This window comes from Podarcis pityusensis, assembly GCF_964106645.2.
Source record: "Podarcis pityusensis genome assembly, chromosome: 14".
NCBI lineage: Eukaryota > Metazoa > Chordata > Lepidosauria > Squamata > Lacertidae > Podarcis > Podarcis pityusensis.
In genome coordinates this window covers 47404833-47419450 of record NC_138039.1, presented here as the reverse complement: position 1 = coordinate 47419450, position 14618 = coordinate 47404833, and the positions used below count along the sequence as shown (strand labels likewise).

At 45.3% G+C, this 14618-nt stretch overlaps 1 protein-coding gene across 5 annotated transcripts in view; it reads left to right on the top strand.

Moving 5' to 3' along the window:
- The first annotated feature begins 2747 nt into the window (after nucleotides 1–2747).
- Nucleotides 2748–14618, top strand: part of CCPG1 (cell cycle progression 1) — an 18773-nt gene continuing 6902 nt past the window's right edge. For 2 of the 5 annotated variants that reach the window (XM_080981459.1, XM_080981458.1), the window contains exons 1-6: nucleotides 2748–3029; nucleotides 7483–7553; nucleotides 8215–8341; nucleotides 10990–11069; nucleotides 11533–11749; nucleotides 13790–13885. In XM_080981459.1, the coding sequence (XP_080837585.1) occupies nucleotides 7494–7553; nucleotides 8215–8341; nucleotides 10990–11069; nucleotides 11533–11749; nucleotides 13790–13885 (580 nt within the window). In that variant the 5' untranslated portion in view covers nucleotides 2748–3029; nucleotides 7483–7493. The remainder of the gene's footprint in view (nucleotides 3030–7482; nucleotides 7554–8214; nucleotides 8342–10989; nucleotides 11070–11532; nucleotides 11750–13789; nucleotides 13886–14618) is intronic. The other 3 variants (XM_080981462.1, XM_080981461.1, XM_080981460.1) reach the window with 2 other exon arrangements.

Below are 14618 nucleotides of genomic sequence, written 5' to 3'. Positions count from 1 at the left end.
GGCTTATAAGAATGTTTCTGTTGTGTCAGTTCTCCAGGCGACTCCATGACCCTCCTTTTTTTCTTTGGCTCTGTTTATTGCCATGCAGAAGATGGCTTAACTGAAGGCTTAAGAACATTTGTCAATTCAAAATGTGCCTCAGTGATCCCTCTCTTAACATGAGAAGTGGTACTCCTTGAGCTACAGTGTTCTGAAGCTTGTTATTTCTTGGATTTGTAGGGCTTGGTCCTCTTACAAACTACTAAAGTACTCCCTTTCTGGTATATTTGTATAACCATTTGCATAGTTATAGGGCTGGCAAAAAGGCGTACATGAAAAATGTTTCTGAATGTGGAAAAGTCCTCAATCCTACTGGAGAAACACCAAAAAGTTTTTTTGTTTTGTTAATCCCATGCAACATTTTGTCTCTAGTTCTAATTCCTGATATGAGGAAGAAAACTCATGTTGGTGAGAGGAGCACTTCTTGATGCCAGCAACCCTCTAGGGAGCCAGCACAGAAGCCTAGTTCTCACTAAGTTTAAAACAAAGTAGTGTCTGTGCAGCATCACCACAGACTGCAGTTGGGTGCTCTGAAAACTGAATGCTTCTTCATACTAAAGCCAGCATGGCAGTGTCCTGCATATTTAAAAAACAATCAGTTACATCAAAGTCTAGGATTAAACTTTCTCCCCAACATACATAAGAGAGAGGAGCATTAAATCATGCAAGTTTCCACCTGCATTCAGATATTTGTCTCTTACCTCAGTAAAAACTAGATCTTAGAATTCCATTTGATGATCTTCTGACTTTATTTGCTAGCATACTTAATAGGATGTTGAACCACGTATTTTTACTGGTAAGGCCTTATTGAAATCAGACTTACTTTCAATAAAGATGTTTCAGTACAGTGGTACCTCGCAAGACAAATGCCTCGCAAGACAAAAAACTCGCTAGACGAAAGGGTTTTTTGTTTTTTGAGCTGCTTCGCAAGATGATTTTCCCTATGGGCTTGCTTCGCAAGACGGAAACGTCTTGCAAGTTTGTTTCCTTTTTCTTAACACCGTTAATACAGTTGCGACTTGACTTCGAGGAGCAACTCGTAGAACGCGGTGTGGTAGCCTTTTTTGAGGTTTTTAAAGACTTTGGTGATTTTTGAAGCTTTTCCAAAACTTTCCCGACACCATGCTTCGCAAGATGAAAAAAATCGCAAGACGACAAAACTCGCGGAACGAATTAATTTCGTCTTGCGAGGCACCACTGTATTAGATTATTAAACAAAAAAACCAGACTGTTACTCTCTTATTTGCTTTATTATTTTAACAGATAACAAAAACACATTACTAGATTTTATAAAGTGTGCATAAGATCTGAGTGATCACAAACTTTGCTTTTGTCAGTGCCAGTGTTAATACCATTAAATCGTGTCATCCCACAAGTAAACAAATGATTTGTGAAAGTATTGTCCTTTGGACAGAATTTACAAGGTACCATTTGTGTGGTAGGCGGTATAGCACCGTATTCACCTGATGTTGTTTTATAGAGCAAAAGCTGGGGCTTAGTTAAGAAATTGCTAGAGGTGAGAGTCTTTGCCTCCAACATACAGGAAAACACAGGATTGCCAGGGTTTGCACATGGACGCCACTGGACAGAGGCTGTGTTCTTTGCACCACCCCTTGGTTTTGTTTCTGGCTCAGAAGTCATTTTCAGTTCCTGTGCAAAAGTAGAAAAATTAAGAGGTTCCATAAGAGCATAGGTAGTTAAATGACATATTTAAATCTAGCTTTATAGATGGTTCACTTTTAGAAACTGAGCTGGCACAGCAAGGAGGTAAATCCTGTTGAGCTCAATGAAACAACTTCTTCTTCTTCTTGAAATTTGTATACCACACTATATCTGTAGATTTCTGGCAGGTTCACAACATAAAATTACAATATAAAAAGCACACAATACATAATAAAAACAAAAACAAAGATAACTCAATAATCCCCCCTTCCACAACACATTTAAAAGAGCATTGGATGTCAATCAGCCATACTATTTTTTATTATGAGTCGAAGTATTTAGGACCAACTGAGGTGCTTGATGCTTGCATGGCTGTCTTCCTTAAATGCAAGTGACTTGGAAAAACCTTTACCCCTCATTGAAAGGAGCCCTGCTACAGATTTAAGGGGCCCAGTGTAACCTTTGTAGCCCCAGTGAAGTTCCTCTGAGCTATATGCTGTCACAAACTGATTGGATTGCCTCAGAACTACTCATACATAAAAGCTCAGTGTCCTGTATTTTTGTCTCACATCTCAGAAAGAAATGTACTCTTAAAAAAACCCAACAACTTCAGTTTCTAAAAAATGATGCTCTGTTCTGCTTCTTAATACCGATTTACAAGATACTACTAAAAAGAGAAAAGCGGCAGGGAGCACCGCTCCTAAAAAGGCCGTTCTTTGCTGTGATGTAGGCAGCTAGCTAGGCCGGGCAAGAGAGTCGTCTGCCCCCCATTCTCCCACTACAGCCGCTGGGCTTTGAGGGCCAGGCTCCGCCGAGCGGCCCCAAGAGCGACAGCACCCCGCTCCTTACCGGCCGGCGGCGAGAGCTCGGGCCTCCCGACTGCGAAGGATGCTGATGCTGCGCCGGGCTGGCCGCGTCACCATGGCAACTGCCTCAGCATCTCCACACATCACGCGTCCCCCGCCGCGTCGGCGCACCCTTTGTTGACTCAGCGTTCGGGTCTCCGCCAGCGCTGGCCCCGCCCCGCAGCGCCCGCGGCTCCTTGGGGCCTGTAGTCCCCGCGCGCCTCCCTCTGCCGCCGCGCCTGGCAGAGGCGAACTACCACTCCCAGGGTTCGTCCGGGCCCCGCGGGAATGCGCAGGCGCAGTGCTCGCCTCCGCCTTTCCGGCTGCTTGTTTGTTGTTCTGGCGAAGGAAGGAGGCGGCGGCGGCGGCCGTGACAGCAGCAGCAGCACCAGCAGCGGGAGCAGCCCGGCCCGAGCGCGGCTCACATTCCCCGGCCTCTGCCCCTCCTGAGCTCCTCGCCCTCAGGGGGCCGGGCTCGCTCAGGTAGGCCCGGCCGGGAAGGTCTCCTCGCCATCGGGCACCTGCGCCCTTTGCCCAGCCAGGCCCCCGAGAGGCCTCGGGAGGGGGCGGGCAGGTCTCCTCGGGAGGAAGCGGGCTTCGGAAGGCTGCCTCCCCGCGAGGCGCCGGGGAAACGCTTCCTGCTGCAGGCCTCGCTGTCTTCGGCCGGCCGAGGGACAAGCCGCACTTTGCAGTTCAGGGGTTTCCAAACATAGCTGTCAACTTTCAGATTTGAAAATAAGGGATCAGCAGCCTCACCTGTCCCGGGGACAGTCTAACAATCCGGGATAGCAGCGGGAAGCGGCGCTGGAATAACGGAATTTCCCGCAAAAAAAGGGAAGGTTGACAGCTATGTTTCCAAAGCAGAGGCGCCTCTGGATTAGTGGCTGGTTGGCCCTTCGCTGAACTGGAACTTTTGAGAATAGCACAGAGTCGCGCAATTATTTCGCTCCCTGAGTGCAACTCCTCCGAAGCCTCCCCTTGGCGCAGGTGGAGGTGGGTGACAACTTGGCTCCTTCAGGGGAAGGCGAGGCTGCAGCAGCATCCCCTGCCTGTCCTTCTCTCAGCTGCTGCAGGGGGTCTTGGGATTCCCAGGCTGGCCCTGGAAAGTGTTCTGCTCTGTGACAGCTGACTCAGGAGAGGCGCTGCTGGTTCTTGACCAGTGCCTGGATGCAGTGGTGGGCTGGGTGAATCCTGACAAGGCAGTTGCTGTGGGAATTGGTTGCCTGCCCAATGGAGTTGAATTGCCCCTTAAGGAGCACATGTGTCATCTAGGGGGACTCTTAGATCCAGCGTTGGTGATGGAGGCTCATGTTGCTTCCATGGCTAGGAGTGCCTATAGGCCAGCCATTCCTGTGGTCCATGCATTGGTCTTATCAGATTAGTTTGTTTACGGCCATGTGCTTTATTTGGGGCTGTATTTGGGCTTTGTTTGGAAAGTGAAGCTGGTGCAGAATGCAGCAACAAAGTTGGTGAGTGGGGTAGCTAGCTGCAAATGTATAGCAGTTCTAAAGGAAGAGCATTGGAGGCCAGTTAACTACTGAGTCAGGTTCAAGACATGTGTGTTGGCTTAGGACCTAGGTATTTTCTGAGCCCTTCCCTCACAGATTTAGCTGACACCAACCCTGATAAATTTCAGGCAATTTAGTAAAGACATTTTTATTTTCTTTGGCATTTGGTTAGTTGATTGAAGGAGATGTTGCAGTTCTGTTACATCATTTTGATTTATTGTTATGGTTTGGGTTTGGGTTTTTTTAGATTGCTTTATCATTTTATGTTGTATCTTGCTTTAGGATTGATTTTAATGAAGATCAAGCACCTAAATGAAATAAGTAGCACACTTGTAACTAGATGTACTTTGATGGGAAGCTAACGTTTCTCATGCCCTCTGGTCAGAGGGTGTGATGGACAACATGGGGAAATTAGTTTCTTTCTTCCTAGGAGAAAGCCCCAAAACAGAATCCTAATCAGCGAATAGCCCTGCCATATTTTAGACATTTCCCCATTAATTTAAAAGATTTTTCTAAAAATTGCCAAAGGTGGCTGCCTGAATCACTATTAAAACAATGCAACAATTTAAAAGCTAAACCGTAAAGAGTATAAAACAGTAAGATAAATCATTATCTGTACAAACTAGAGTGTTCCTTGGTGGGGTGTAATTATAAGCATCCCTGCAAGTCAGTTTATGGAAGCTGCTAGCCCACCTACCCACAAATCCCTGTGTTAAGATATTTGTGTTTTAGAAGGGAACGACTTTCACGGCTGGTTACCTGGAATAACTTCTCCCTTGCTGCTAAGGCAGCTAGCTAATCAAGTGGCTTTAGAAGTACAAATAAAAAAAATACAGAGCGATCAATAGCAGCCATTGTATGCAAGATTGATAATCAGTTAACATCCTTTAACGTTAAAAAGACATAATGGCTCTGCTTGTTGACTTGCTGTCTGTTTTAATACTCTGCACAAGAATGACTATTCCACCTAACTTCATTGCCCTGGGACTACTTTGCATCTGTTTCCATAGGTATAAGACAAGTCCCTTAGAAGTGGAGGAAGGGGCAGGACAATGCCAATCTCTTCCTGCAGAGTGATGCCACTCGTGCTGAGCTCCCTGTTCTGCCTTCTAAGTGGGGAGGTGGACAGAAACCCGCCATAAGCCCTGAAACAGAGAGGGGCTGAGCTGACTTGGGATTTGTTGGTTCCCAAGTAGACCCTACTGATTTGCTTCTACTTTCTGCCCTAGGTGGCAAGAGTGGGCAGGCTGTGGGTGTGGTGGTGGCCCTGTCACTTTGGTTAAGCACTGCTCCTGCCCAGCTGAGGTTTGGTTTGCAGCTGTATCCGGGAGTAAGCAAACACAGTGGAGGTCAGCATGCATAGGGTTGGGCTGCCCCCATTTTAAACTCTGGAGCTGAGGGATGACAGAAAAACCTGTTATGTGAAGTAAGGCTTTCAGCAGATTTCATTAGCACTGGGCTGTGGTTGGTGTTTGAAAGAGCTAATATTCTGCCTGTATCCAAGAAAGATCAAATTGCTGAAGGTAGTGGAGCTGTTAGGTTATTTTCAGTGGCAGATAAGGCTTAGAATAATAAATGTTAAAGTGGATGTTCACTGTGGGTGGAATAAAAGATCAGTGCGTTTCTGGAGAAAGGGAATGTACTGCACTCAGTCCCATGGAATTTCAACTTCCTACTCTTTGAAAACCCATTCCATATAGAGTTGTCTGCAACAAGCTGTCCTGTCAAGGATGAACTCTCCATCTGCACCAGGGGCTAGCAAGGAACTCTTTGGCCAAGTCCTTGCCTACTCCAAACTGGAGAGTCTCCACTGTGCAGGGCATAGACAGTTATGAGAAATGAGCTGCCCCTCAGGTAGCTGGCCCAGCATTGCTGACCTCCAGGTTCCTGGGAGCACAAGTTTAAAACCACTGCTCTAGTCAGCTTAGATTTTAGCAAAGCGTTTGCTGATAACTATTAATTAAACAGGAAAAAGATACTGGTGAAAAGACAGAAAATCTGCAGAGTTTGTGGCTAGATGCTGTGAATACAGGAAAGCATGCCACTCGCTGAGAGCAGAATTGGGCACCCTGAGCACATCAGCTGCATTTGTCAAAAGAAAGGAGGTGCCTTCCAACCCGTCTGGCTGGTGTGTGGCCGAAGACCCAAGGAAGTGAATTGCTTGGCTGGATGGGAAAGAAGTAGCTAGCCAAGTTTTTCAGGGATCAGTCTAGAAGCCTGTTTTAGTCAGTATTTTTCCTTCGAAGAAAAGGGGGAGGAGTGTCCCTCTGATATTTGCATGTACCTAGCAAAGAAGTGTAGTTAATACAGACAAGGCATTGTTCCTTAGGGAATGTTACAGAGCAAACTGGGTGATCTTCTGAACTACCAAGTGACATTCAGCCGTGTCTAGCATCAGGTTATGTGTTTGTGGGCAAACAGTGACTGTTTTTACTACTGGTTGCAAAATAGCAAAGGAGGGAAGTGTGCTTGAGTACTAGTTCATCACAAAACATCTGGGAGCTGCTCAGACGTGACAAGGCAAAGTTTTGGATATATCAAGTGAGGCATTTCTAGTTAAGTTAATGAAATATTGGCTCCCTTCTACGAGCTATTGATGAAGCAGTAGTTCCCCACCCTACCCCTTTCAGAAGGGGTGAGTTGAAGCTGCAGCAAATGGAGAGAAGATCAGTTAATGATCAGAGGAATCGAGAATTTCTCTTCAGAGTCTTAAGGAGGTGATACAGCAACATTCACATCTTTCTCTCAAGTAGGATAAGGCAATCAGTGGCTACCAGTCATGATGGTTGTGGACCACATTTTTGGAGACCGTTTCTGGATCATCACTGGGGAGACTGCCGTTGTGTTTATGTGGAATTCCCATAATGTGCATCTGATTTGCCATTGTGAGAACAGGATGGGCCTTTGGCCCTTCTTACATTCTTATAAAGGCAAGCAGAGAGAGGCAGTATGTCTGTGTTTGGTACTGGAAAAGGAAGAGGCAAAGGTTCAGCTGGCCCTCTTGCAGTCTGCCCTTCTTCCCTAGTTAAATTTTGCCTCATGTTCAGCATATGGTAGGTGGCCATATTTAGAAAAAAATTCTCTTTGAGTTAGATCAGAGATGGCCCTAGAGACTCTTAGGCTGCTTGCCTTCCTTCCAGCTATGGGGAGTGTCTTCAATGTGGGCATGTTTGTGCAGTGCCCCTGCATTGTCCACATGGCTTGGATTGGGTCAGGTGAATATGGACAAGAAATTAAGGTTGGATTAAATCACCTTTGCTCCCCACTCTGTGATCCCTCAAATGCCATGGACTGGCTCTTTCTAGATTCTGTTTGCAGTGGTGAAGTTTGAAATGTATTTGAACAGAGATCCCCATTTAGAGTCAAGTTGGCTAATCCTTTCAGGTGCCACATTTGTACTGTTCTTTGTTTTTGTTTTTTGCTTTCAGCATCTGTCAAAATGTCTGAAAACTCCAGTGACAGTGATTCATCTTGTGGCTGGACGGTCATCAATCATGAGGTACTCTATGGCGGTGTATTTTAAGTGGGGCTGGTGGTGATTTGCCCTTAGACATTTCAAGCTCATCCTACAAATTTCCTTCAATAGCTGTTACTTTGGACTCAATGAAGGACGAGTCCCCTATGCATTTTTCTGCAGTTTTCAGCTAAGACACCAAGAAATGAGTTGATTTCTATAGGACACTTAGTTGAATCAAGCAAACCTCACAACAGAGCCCAGTAGCAGGGAAGAGCACTGATGAAGTCAATCCCATTATCTTAGACAGGGCAAAGGAGAAGTCTAGATACTTCCATAACCTCAGGGCCACTGCAGCAAAATTAGATAAATGAGAGCAGTCAGGATTTGAGTTTGATCTAAACTTGAATGTGCTTTAGTAGATTATGCTCCACTGGCTTAAGGTTTCCTGATAACCTTGAAGTAATTTCTTGTATGACTTAAAGCCCCCTGAAGATAATCTGGGAGAGATGCATGTCTGAGACCCTGGAAAAGTGCTGCTATTCAGAGTAGCCAAGGCATTGAGCTGGATGGACTGAGATGAGAGATGCAGTGTGCAGCCCTTTGGGCTCACAGGAGCCTTTAGCCATTTATTTCGTTTGTTAGCTATCACCAGGTGAGCACCTCTAGTTTCACTTGAGAGCTCCTCCTTTTCTTTTTCATTTAGGGCTCTGATGTTGAGGCTGTGGCATCTGAATATGAAGCTTTAAGTGGTCATGTGGAGCCGGCCTTGGATGAATCTCTATCTCTCGCACAAGGTGATGATGGGCAAGAGCAGCCCATCGACTTGCAAGGTAAGCCTTAGGCCACAACTATGCCACCTGCAACCCTGTGTGCAGTGACGACTCGACTGCTTCGGTTGTGAGCTTGGGAACACTTGCGGAACTTGAAGATGAATCTGATAACCAGGACATGTCAGTAAGGGCAAGTGAGCATGGGGAGCTGCCTTATACAGAGACAGCAGGCCTTTGTACAGCCCAGTATAATGCCTGGAAGGTTTCAAACAGGAGACTTTTCCCAGCCCTACTTGGAGGTGCTGCCTGGGATTAAATCTGTAACCTGCGTGCAAAGCAGATGCTCAGTCATTAACTAACAGCAAACATAGGAGCTGGGGCAAAATGACCTTGGATTGTGCCATTGTTAATACAGGTATATTCACGTCTTTCATCCAGGGAGCTCAAAGTGGCATACCTGGTTCTCTCTCTCTGCATTTTATCCTCACAACAACCCTGTGAGGCAGGTTACGCTGGGAGTCTGTGACTGGCACAAGGTCACCCAGTAAGCTTCGTGGCTGCATGGGGATTTGAACCCTGGTTTTCCAGAGCCTAGTTTGGCACACTGACCAGTACACCACACTGTATCTCTTAACAAAAAGCTAGTTAAGGCTGAGGAGGGCATGTAGAGATACACTGGAGGGACAAACTGTTATAGAGAATGGAGATGCATTTGCCATAAGAAGGTGTGATGGCGCAGAGAGCCAGCGCTGTGAGGGAGCAAGCAGACCGAGCCACTTCAACACTCTGATGGTCCTCTGTGCTGTCACCAGGTGTGGTTTTTTCCCCCCTGCCTGCCTCCACTGATCAGCCCTTTCACCTCTGTAATGTCTTTGCTGTCCCAGTGAACTCACTGTACAGTGGTAACTTGGGTTACAGACACTTCAGGTTACAGACTCCGCAAACCCAGAAATAGTACCTCGGGTTAAGAACTTTGCTTCAGGATGAGAACAGAAATCGCGCAGTGGCTGCGCGGCGGCAGCAGGAGGCTCCATTAGCTAAAGTGGTTTTTCAGGTTAAGAACAGTTTCAGGTTAAGAACGGACCTCCGGAACGAATTAAGTTCTTAACCCGAGGTACCACTGTACTGGCTGGGGGGGGGGGAGTGGGGGAGGCATTTAGGTGTAAAGTGACAGCCAGGGCATCCGACCAAAATTAAACCAAAACAAATTTACATTTTACTAAACGCTATTTAGGAGGAACTCTCCAGATTTTAAATCAGTTCAGTAGTTAACTCCAAAAGCAATTGGGATGTAAAAAGGACATGGAAAATGCATCCATCTCAATCTCGCCTAGGTTGCTTTTCTACTAAAGCAAAAGCCTTGCACTTGCAGGAGCAGTAGACTCATATGGACTCACTCTGAATTGAGTAATGCTACACTTTTCAAATTGGATGGAAGCTGGCTTGTGGGGTGTGTCCAAATGATGCGTGATTGGCAACGTTGTGGGTCCTTTTGGACCTAGAGGACTGTGGGGCAGGACCGCCTGTACATTAAACTGCAGTATTTCACATAAAACAGCAGTATATCTTTGGATCCCAGACAATGTAGGTACATGGATTTGAAACCAGCTGTGGGAGCACACTGTGTACTGTGGACACAGCTTACTTCTAATTTAGTCCCCTTCCTCCTTCCTTCTGAGTACAGTGGTACCTCAGGTTACAGACGCTTCAGGTTACAGACTCCGCTAACCCAGAAATTGTACCTCGGGTTAAGAACTTTGCTTCAGGATGAGAACAGAAATTGTGCTCTGGTGGCGCGGTGGCAGTGGGAGGCCCTATTAGCTAAAGTGGTACCTCAGGTTAAGAACAGTTTCAAATTAAGAACGGACCTCCAGAATGAATTAAGTTCTTAACCTGAGGTACCACTGTACTACTAGGGGAACATGGAGGAGGGAGGAGGAGTAGGAAGAAGAAGCTGACTGCCAGGGCTTTCATTGGACTAGCTATTAGTAGAGTGGTGGGCAGGAGGGGGCTGGCTTATGGCAATCTGAGGTTGGTAGGGCAATACCCCATTTGTTCTTGTGAACTAGCATCCATGGGCTCTCAGACCAGCCTTTTCTGATTTATAGCTCTCTTTATCTTCAAAACTCCTCAGCCATCCTCCTCTCCTCGGCTTGCCAGCTTCACTTGCATACCATGTTCTCATTCTCCACTCCCATCACTGCTATCTGGATGACATAAAGGTTTGATGGGGGGAGTGGAGTTTTGCAAAGTTTCTTTTTCGCCCAATGTTCTCCACCCCATTTCAGTTTCCTGGCCTGACCTTTTCTACCTTCTGGCAAGAATTGCCTCTAAGCATAAAGGAGCAGTTTTGCAACCAAGACAAACACAAGGCAGCCAAGAGTCTCCTTGTAACTGTTCGCAGCACAGGAGTGTGGAATAAACTCCCTGCCATTGTTCTGGAAGCAAACCCAGGGAAGGTTTTGTTTCTTTGTTTAAAGAAGAATTTGCAATGCTTACAGAATGGATACCTAATTTGTCTACAGGGTGTTGTCTTTCTTTCTTTCTTTCTTTCTTTCTTTCTTTCTTTCTTTCTTTCTTCCTTCCTTCCTTCCTTCCTTCCTTCCTTCCTTCCTTCCTTCCTTCCTTCCTCCCTCCTCTCTCTCTCTCTGAGATAATTGTAGTACTTGCCTGTTTATCTTATATGTGCTCAACTTCTATTTTTGTAGCTGAATTTGGCCAAGGTGATATGTCATCCATGATAGTTCAAAGTCATTCTACCTCAGAGGCCACCAAGCCAGTTCCGGAGGTAAGTTGTAGTTCTATGAAGCACACAAGTGTAAGAAACAATGGAGCCCCACCAACCCCTGCTGGCCAAACATGATAGAGGGAAATATTCACCTTAGGGTTTGCTGCTAACTTGCAAGCCCAGCACCTGCTGCTGACTCTTTTGGGCTAGTTTGAATGGAACTTGAGTCCCAGGCAAGGGCATGTAACCCTCAGGTAGTTTTTTAGAAAAACAGCCTCCTTATATTACATCATAATGATTTAGTAAAAGTTTGTTGCATTAGAGTTAGTTATTTATTTATTGAACCCACATGCTGCTTTTCTAGAATAGTTTTTCTCAAAAGCAGTTTACAAAAAATATTTTGTCATATTAAAGGAGGGATGCAGAAGGACTTCCAAGAGGGACTTGGAAGACAATATAGATTCCACAGGTGAGAAAAATGCTTTATCCTGTGTGACACCTGTCATTTTACATTACATCTAAGGATGAAAAAGAGAAAGTGACAGATGAAAGCTCCTGCGTGGGGGCAATTAGCGATGACTCTGACATTGTGACACTCGAGACACCGAAAGTAGAAGAAATTGGAAGCCCAGAAGAAGAAGAAGAAGCTGTGCCTGCTGATGAGGCCGTTCCTGCCCCTGAAGATTTTAACATGGGCTCCTCTTCGAGCAGCCAGTACACCTTCTGCCAGCCAGAAACAGGTAGGTGACGTCTCTTGCACCTTGTAGGCCAGACTTGGCCAGAAAAAGAGGCCGCAGGTAGTGCCATGCTCTGCAGGCTTCACGAATCAACTGACCACCTTTCCTGCTGCCAGTCAGGTTAAGGAAATAAGTTTCAGGAGCAGCCGATGAATGTGTCAGCAGTGACTTAAGCAGCCTCACTTTCATTCCTCAAACTGTGGTATCATATATGGCCTTTCTCTTAAAAGAAACTGATTTTGCACCATACTGATGGATCAAGTGATTAATTCTTGGCGCAGTCCATTTAATTCAGTTAACAGTATGGGAGATCATGATACCACTTGCAAGAGACAGATAACATGGGAGCCAAAGAAAGCTCATTCCTAGCTAAGCTTTCCCTCCAGCTTCCATTCATATGTGCTGGTGTTGTTCGTTCTTTAAAAAACAAACAAACAAACAAACAAACAAACAAACAAACAAACAAACAAACTGTTGGTTTGGTACCAGGAGTGTCTGCTGAAGTGGTTGATGGCCTTTAAAGCTGCATGAAGTCTTAGGGAAGAAAATCTCTTTCCAAACCACACCTAACCTACACAGGGAAAAAACAAAGCAGAAAAAGTGCCCCGGCAAAGCCCAGCATGATTTCTGTTAGGGGGAAAAGATCTTTAAATAATGGAGGCTGTTTAGTTTCACCTTGGCCTGGATGTGAGGTTAGGCTCTTTTCAAGCGTTAATACTTTGCCTGTTCAGCCTTTTCTAAGCAAATTTGCTATCTGGCCTCTATCACCTCTTCAAGCCCCGTGCCTTTTCTAATCACTGCAAATTTAGAAATGAAATGCTAGGGCGGAAATGACTGGCAGAATCCGTGACCAGGGAGAAGAGTCGGTGGAAGAAGATTGGAAGAAATTCAAAGACTATTTACAGAAATATTGCAAAATTAATGAATGTTAGAATGATGTTGGACTGAATTTAAGGGGTTTCTAGCTGTACAGGCTAAAAGAATATGGAAAAATTGGTTTTAATATGTAAAATTTAAAATTTAAAGTTATATTATATTAAGATGAAAGATTAGGATTAAAAAGGAGGGAAAGGAATTGTTGGATTAACATATTTAATTAGAATACAAAAGAGGGAGGTAAGAGGAGGTCCGGGAAACAAGTAAATGTAAAAGAAGTGAGGAAAAGATGAAATTGTTTTTAATTTTTTTTTCTTTTTTACTTTGTATTTTTTCTTTTTATTGTTAATTTTTTCTTCATTAATGTGGCTTCTTTCTTGTGAAATTTTAATAAATATTATTTAAAAAAAAATAATAGAAATGAAATGCTAGAATTGCCTGCCTGTTCATCAGATGCAGTTGGCTGATCTTATTCCCAAGGGATGTTGGGATTCCCAGGACTGAAGTCTCGTTAGGTAAGCCACCCTCCCCCAACATTGTGCCCTTCAGATGTTTGGGATGCTGCTACTGTCAGCCCCAGCACCATATGGGGCTGCTGGAATGTTAGGAGATGTACTTCAAACATCTGTATGGCACCAAGTTGGGGTGCTGCAAGGGAAATGCTTTCACCCGGCAAGGAAGTTTTGCCTGTGTGACTTTCTCTTCTGAGACTTCCCCAGCAGCCATCTAAACATTAACAGAATGTGCTTGACAATCTTAAAGTGTTCATAATTCTGTTTCCCAAGCTCCTGCCATGTGTTTCTATTTAAAATCTACCCAGAAGCAGTTTGTACAGGGGCATGTCAGAGACTGGAGTGAGTGTGTGCACATTGTAGGGTCTTCAGAGTCAGGGTCTCAAAATCTTGAGTCTGGGAGAGTCTGGGCCTAGGGACCACCCCCAGCTGCTGACAGGACAGCTGCTCTTGGGGCCAGGGGTTTCACATGTACCAGAAAAGAAGCCTCGGAAACCCTAATGTCTAATTTGCTTTTGGTGATCCAAGTGTCATGTACCTATGCTTTCCATCTGCTCCCACCCTAGCCAAATTGCTTTGTGGTCCTGTGTTGCATTTTCCTTTTAGTCAGCGGTTAAAATCTCTTCTTTCTGTTATATATATATACATACAAAAGCCAGTTGGCTGGAGAAGCTCCGGAAGATCCCAGAGTGTATCAGTGGATGGGGTGAGCAGCTAAAGCAGCAAATGGCCAGCAAGGTCCCTTTCCAAGGTGGCCCAACTGCTTGTGCCTGGTGTGAGCTGTGGCTTGTGGTGTGGCATCTTGTCTGCTTGTGTGGTGGGGACAGCAGTTTCAGGAGCTAGCTCAAGTTGTTGCTTGCTGATGGCAGGGTCAGGAAAAGCAAAGACAAATGTGGAGGAGACAGGGAAAGGGAGGAAACAGTAGAGGGGGAATCCATTTGGCTTATTTTGGGAAGCCCCCTGCATTTTGAATCTGGGAAGCTCTGCTCCAGGGACAACTGTAAGAACAAGCCTATACCCCCTAACTCAACTAAAATGTGTGCCATTAAATGCAATAATCTATTACAATATTTATTGATTAATCTAGTGCGTCAGGTTGTTCCTCTTCTTTTTGGCTTGCTCTTGGCATTCTGCTTTGCATCACTGGCCTGTTGGTGATGTGCTTGAATGTTGAGTGAACTGTCTGCCTTAGAACTGGCAGGTATCTTAAACTTGTAAGTTACTAGGGGGAAAGCCCTTTGGGTTGTCAGCAGGGAGGAGGGCTATTTCTGGTCCTTCAGCCGCAGTAACCCCCTTCCATTTCCTCCATGGCCACCTGAATGACCATCTTGTCACTGGTTTCTCATAGTGGCCCCCCCCCCCAATGATCTGAGGCCATGTGGCCTTGGCATGAGCCAATCTTTACCTTACAATCCTGTTTGGACAGATATGTGCATTTGCATTGGGGCACGTATGATGTTTTCAGTTGCAATATAGATGGAATG